Source organism: Monopterus albus, unplaced genomic scaffold (assembly GCF_001952655.1).
Source record: "Monopterus albus unplaced genomic scaffold, M_albus_1.0 scaffold262.1, whole genome shotgun sequence".
NCBI classification, from domain to species: Eukaryota; Metazoa; Chordata; class Actinopteri; order Synbranchiformes; family Synbranchidae; genus Monopterus; species Monopterus albus.
The window spans coordinates 150361-156803 of record NW_018128142.1 but is presented as its reverse complement, the minus strand read 5'-3'; the positions used below and the strand labels follow the sequence as shown (position 1 = coordinate 156803).

Below are 6443 nucleotides of genomic sequence, written 5' to 3'. Positions count from 1 at the left end.
AAACTCCAGCCACCTGTTCACAGCTGTCAGCAGCAGAGCATTTACCTCAGTGATGACATACCGACTCTCATTCTCAGGGTGGTCTTATCGTGAACCCTCCTAATATGCCCCACTTTATAACATTTCAATAGAGAAAGGGCAAATGGGAGCTAAGGTAATCATCCACTCATGCGCCTTGGCAACCCTTCTGTTACATAGTAACACGTTTTAGGGGTAAAGGGCTGCTAATGCATATTAGGTATGGTCATTATGCATTTTAAACCTGTTGTAGGAGGAGCAAGGCTGTGCTACACTGATCACAGAAAAACAAAAGAATTAGAAACATTTACAATTCAACTCTATTGCACTGTTGCACAATTGGTTTGCTTCTTGTGGAATCATCCCAGAGGATGTTATTTATTGCTTAAGAAGTAAAGGGGGTAGTGTTCAGAGAGCCAAGAGGGTGTAGGAAGGCCTGGAGAACAAACATGCTTCTGCAGGATGGACTTGTCTGTGCAGATTCTCAGTCACCCAGGTCATAGTAAGCTGAAAAAAACTTGGAAAAAATCAACTGGACTAGATTTCTAGGTCGAAAACATTTCACCTCTCATCCAAGAGGCTTCATCAGTTCATGAACTGATGAAGCCTCTTGGATGTAGAAGTTTTTTTCAGCATGATGGACTTGTTTTTGTGAAGAGGATTTGAGTTAATGGGAAATGAAGGCAGAGCTGGGCTGCTGCTTTATTGATTGTCTAGCTAAACTGTGTCTATTGAAAATGTGAAATATTATTAAAGAATTGTTTGGATTTCATTTAAGCAACGTGTAGCAGTATTTTACAGAGATTTAAACTCATGATTAAGGCTAACAATTCTGTTGACTGCCAGGCTGTGTGTGTGACGGACGGAGAGAGGATCCTGGGGCTGGGAGACCTGGGCTGCTATGGCATGGGCATCCCTGTGGGGAAACTGGCCCTCTACACGGCCTGTGGAGGTGTGCCGCCCCAGCAGTGCCTGCCTGTCATGCTGGATGTGGGCACAGAAAATGAGGTAAAAGCAGAGGTCTAAATATAAATGAGAGATTTTTCATAGAACCATAATCAACTTAGGTTTATTTACATTACTTTAATTCAGGTACTGTGCTGTAGTATAATCTTCATGCAGCTACTTAACTTAAGTTTTTTCATTTTGTACTTTTACAGAAGTTTACTGCTTTTCAAAGTAAATGACTGTGTAATTTTGACCATCTTCATCTGAAACTCAGACCATCCTCCGGTCTGTTAAAAATTCCTGATATGTTTATCGGCAACAGTCTAAACAGAGTGTGTTTTACTTGTGTGGTACAATTATGAGTGATCAACTGTGCATGGCGCACGTACAGAGCGCATGCTCTGGAGCTGCGCTCACAGCTGTTGTGTTCATTATGGATGGTTGACATGTAAACAAACATGAAGCAGGAGTTCAGGGAACACTTGCACATTTTGCAGCTTTATTTTAGCTTTTGGAGGCACTTGATGATGTCATTACAGATGTTGGGGCAGACAAATTTTTTGTTTTATTTGGCAGACATGCCCCCCCCCAAAATCTCTCATGGTGATTATGCAATTGCATCATAGCCTCACGTAGTACCAATAAAGTGTGCTCAAAATGTCTTCCTGCTCAGTTCTACTGCCTCAGACCCATAAACTCAAAGTATTGCTCCCACAAAGTTTTAAATCCATGAGGATATGATATGTCAGCAGGGAAATGCTCTTAATCCAAAGTGGCCAGGTAGGCTTCCCTCAAAGATCGGGAATGAAAAGGAAAACAAATGTCTCACTTTAAAACCAGGAAACACTCTTTACACTAGTAAGGTAAGCAGGTCCATTGATGGATGCCAGCTGGGAAAGCACCTCTCCCCTCTGCCAGCCTTTGAGCAGTAGTTACCTACCTAAGGTCCCTGCTCTCTATGAAAGATGATTCAGACTCTGGGCAGGACAGCACGTGTGTCTGTAGCCTTAAACAGGCTAAGAATAGCCTGTGTGCATCTCTATATACACACAACTTTCGGCCTCAGCCAAGGGAGTGGCAACCTCAGATGTCTTTGTCTGAGTGCCAGACACAGCTGAGCTCAGCTTGTCAGGAGCTGTCCTCTGTTTTCCACGACTTCCCCATCTTCACATGACTCAGACCCTGGAGTTCAGATTCATTCCAAGCAACTGTCACTAGCGGATTAAGAATGAGAGATGCTGCTCAGGTTAAATGAGTTTGCAAATAAAAGCAAGATATGTAAGTAGCATAAAGAATATGGAAGAGTAGTTAGACTGAGAAGAAAGTTTGGGGTGATGGCAGCCTGACTGGCCTGATGCCACTTTCTGACAGCCTACACTTCATCCAAGTTCTCAGGGCCACTTCAGAAATCATTTGCCGTATAACAACAGAAACATTATAGTCTTCCCATAGCATCTATAAAAGATATTACATTGCTACATTAGTACTTCATGTGCCATTGGAAGTGGAAGTAGGAGAGCAAACTCACTCTCTTTCTGCCAAGTCGTCCACCTCAACTCTTTATCTTTATAGACATCCAACTTATTACAACCCTACCTTTTGACCTCTTGCACTGGCATCTCTATGCATTTGGAGTTTCCAAATTTGCTATTGTGACTGACATAGAGCTATAATGCCATATAAAAGATTAGATTCTTGGGTGCATGACAGCAGGTTTAGACATTTATGGGGATCACAACACAAGTTTAACAAGCTGCCTCAAAGTCTTTGATCCATACCCGCTGCTAAAGGAGCAAGAAGGGAAGTGTTTTATGTGCATGACTGCAGAGCTCGTGGATGGCTGTTGGATATTAACAACAGCAACTTAGAGATGTTGAAGTAATGGTTCACTTTCTTTCCAAAAGTTAGATAAGATTGATACCACTTTTAGGTTTGTGTGTCACATGCAGACTTGGAGCCAGGTGGCAACTAGCTCACTAGCATGAAGACTGGAAGCAGGGGAAACAACTGCCCCGGTTCTGTGCTAGGTTTAAAAACAGCTGCCAACACCAACAAGCTCATTAATGAAGACAGGGTACCTCATTTGTTTATTCCATACAAAAACAGAACACAAAACACCATTTTCCTTGCTCATTGAAAAAATCAGCACTACTGCACAGAAGTTTGTTTTTTTGAGTATTAGTTATAGAACATAGCTCCCTATAAAACCACAAACTGTGATTTTTACATGTTTGTGAGATGCAACATGGTAAATAGTCCCCTTTAGAGGTACATTTTTAAAGTGTGGGCAGGGCCAGGCCTTTGTTAATCACCTCACAGCTCCATCTCAGTGCTTAATGCACAGATGTGATAATTTTAGGAAATTTGGGCAGTAACACATTACTTAGGTAAGATTACTTTTTCAGAAACTAATACTGTCAAGGATTATAATTCACAATTCAGTAATTAGATTATAGTCTTATTTACGGTATATGTTGACTCTTCTTAACAGGCTTGCTAAGTCCAAGAAACTCTCTGTAATCCTTTGTGGTGAAATTGTGCCATTCATCAGGGCAAGGGTATAAAGCCATGTCTAAAGCTCTGAGTGTTCCACTGAGCACCGTGGCCTCAATAACTGTGAAATGTAAGAAGTTTGGAACCACTAGGACTATTCCAGCCAGACTAAGAAACCTGTCAAAAAGGAGGTGACCAAGAGCCCAACACTTCTTCTAACAGAGCTTCAGAAACCCTCTGCAGATATGTTAGAATCTGCTGGCAGGATGGTCTGAATACTTTCTGGTGCCACAGTACAGTATATGCATAGGGACATACTGTACTTGCCTGCAAGAACACAAACATTTCCTGTATTTAGATACTTATGCAACTTTAAAAGAAATAGCTGTAAAAGAGCTTCTACTGTAGTCTGGCTGGCTGTGGGTGGCTTTTTCACTGTACTGTTATTCTAAAGAGATGACAGGCTAAATGAGATTGACGTTATATTGGGGACAGGCTAGTCTCTGCCCCTCGGCACCCTGCCTCACTCTGCAGCCCTGACCGGGAGCAGACACGGGTGGAGGATGATATGAGGTAGTAGCTCTAGCTAATTATTAAAATGACTGTTATTATGGGATTATATTTGTCCTTGAATGGATATAGGGGCGCACAGAGAGAGACAAGCAGGCATACATCCAGCAGTCAAGCAGACAGACCTCGAGACATACTTTTTTCCAATGTTTTTTCTCTTTAAACAAATAGTTTGACATTTTGGAGCATAGGCTAATTTGTTTATCACAAAGAGTTAGTGCTGAAGCTTCATACTGTAGCTCTATGGTGTTCTTTTCCTTTATCATCATGTCTTAAGACAGTTGTGAGCCACTGCAGATTTGTTGTTTTTACTTCTGCAGTGGAGTGTAGATGTGTACTGTGGTGTGAGAGCCTGCAATAAATTCTCATTACCAGGACATCTCTTATCTCTTTCCCACAAACAATACACACAGAAACTACAACCAGGCTGTACATGCAGAAGCACAGAAATGGTCCCTTGCACAATATAAAGGAAAATAAACATGTTTTCTGGTAGTTCAGTTCTTATCACCCTGTATCTATTTATTTATTTGTGTAAGTCACCTGGAGGAACCTCAACACACACTCACTCACATACAGTATACTTGACACTATGCAGCTGTGTGTGCGGCGTCTGGCTTTGTTCTACTGCTTCTTTAAAATTGAGTTTTATAAACCTTACAGTTACATTTTTAAAACTGAAAGTTGCATGTTAATTTATTCTTTTATCAAATGTCCAGCACCAACAGCCATCAGTTCAGAAAGAGTGAAACTAGAGCTTCTAGCAAGCACATACTGTAACACACACACACACACGATGACTAATCCCTTCTGAGAGAAAAGGAGCTGTACTACACAAAGGACAGCTTAGCCAATCAACAGCAGATAATCTGTGACAGAAAGACAATTTATGTCAACAGTTCCATATGGTGTCAACAAGGTCAGACCACAAACTCAGTGAGGTCCGCCCAAGTCACTTATGCTCGTAATACAGCTTCTTCTAATTTGTCAAAGTGTGTAATTGGACAGAACAGTGAAACAAAGACTCACCATCTTATGCTATAACTCAGTAGAATAGCAGCAAGTCAAACTCCACTGCAGAGCTTTTCATGATTCATTCTCTTTGCAAGCTGTTGCATCATCCTGTGACATTACCACCAGAATCTCTCTCTGATATCAGTCCACTTTTCTGTGGGATCAGATGAAAGTTTTTTTTTTGGTTATGGCTGAACTTAGCCACGTCCTGCCTGTTGCAGTTTATTTAAAGCTTGCCCGGAAAGGAGTTGTCTTCAAACTTACTGCCTTAAATAAGCATTCAAGCTGTTCTTGGACATGGTGGCTCTTGACCCTGCCATGGAAAGGTGGCTGATGCCTTGTTCGAGCACGGCTCATCTTAGTGGCACCCTCTAATTATCCATTTCCAGATGTAAAGGTCGCCTGTTCCATTGAGACATGACAGTGCTCCGGACAAGGTCTCCACCCTTGGGGATCAAAATTCCCTGAAAGTCAGAATTTTCCAATTGGAGCACATTTAGATTATGTACCTTTCTTACAAAGTCTCTCTAGGCAGGGATCTGCTGCTTCTTGTACTCTGACACACGACCGTGTCATGTCATGAAAGTACCGACCTGATTAAACACTGTAATCTATGTGCCGACACCTCATAGCACAGACTGTAAGCCATCTATCACTGCTGGGTGGAGGTTACTTCCATGTAGTCTATCACAGTCTCTCTCACACACACACACACACACACACACAGCTTCACACTGACCTCTGCTTTGAATTTTCTCATTTCACCGTTGTATTCCTTTCATTCCTCACAATGCTCAAAATACTAAAGTAAAAAAGGTCAAAAGTCACTCTTTCATCTCAGACTGAGTGTTGGTTTGCCTTTGAAGGACGGTTTAGTTCCTGTAATCAGAATCAGAATCAGCTTTATTGGCCAAGAGGAATTTGACTCCAGTATAGTGGCTCTCAATGTGCATGTATAATGTTCTTACATAAGGCAACGAGTAAACAAGTAAAGTAGATAAGAGTGGAAGAACAAATCAAGAAAAAGTGTGTGTGAGTGTGCATTAGGAAAATAAAAATAAAGTACTTGTAAAATATAAAATATGTGCATACTGCGAGGAACAGAAGTATTTGAACACCTGAGAAAATCAGTGTTAATATTTGGTACCAAAACCTGTTTGTTTACAGTTACAGAGGTCAGACATTTCCTGTAGTTCTTGACCAGGTTTGCACACACTGCAGCAGGGATTTTGGCCCACTCCTCCACACAGATCTCCTCTAGATCTGTCAGGTTTCGGGGCTGTCGCTGAGCAACGCGGAGTTTAAGCTCCCTCCAAAGATGTTCTATTGGATTGAGGTCTGGAGACTGGCTAGGCCACTCCAGAACCTTGATATGCTTCTTACGGAGCCACTCCTTGGTT

General features: G+C 41.7%; 1 protein-coding gene across 1 annotated transcript in view; it reads left to right on the top strand.

The window, feature by feature from the left end:
* me1 (malic enzyme 1, NADP(+)-dependent, cytosolic) overlaps positions 1–6443 on the top strand; it is a 91862-nt gene that overhangs the window by 67101 nt on the left and 18318 nt on the right. Inside the window, exon 5 of the mRNA XM_020621574.1 lies at positions 865–1026. Within this exon, the coding sequence (XP_020477230.1) occupies positions 865–1026 (162 nt within the window). The remainder of the gene's footprint in view (positions 1–864; positions 1027–6443) is intronic.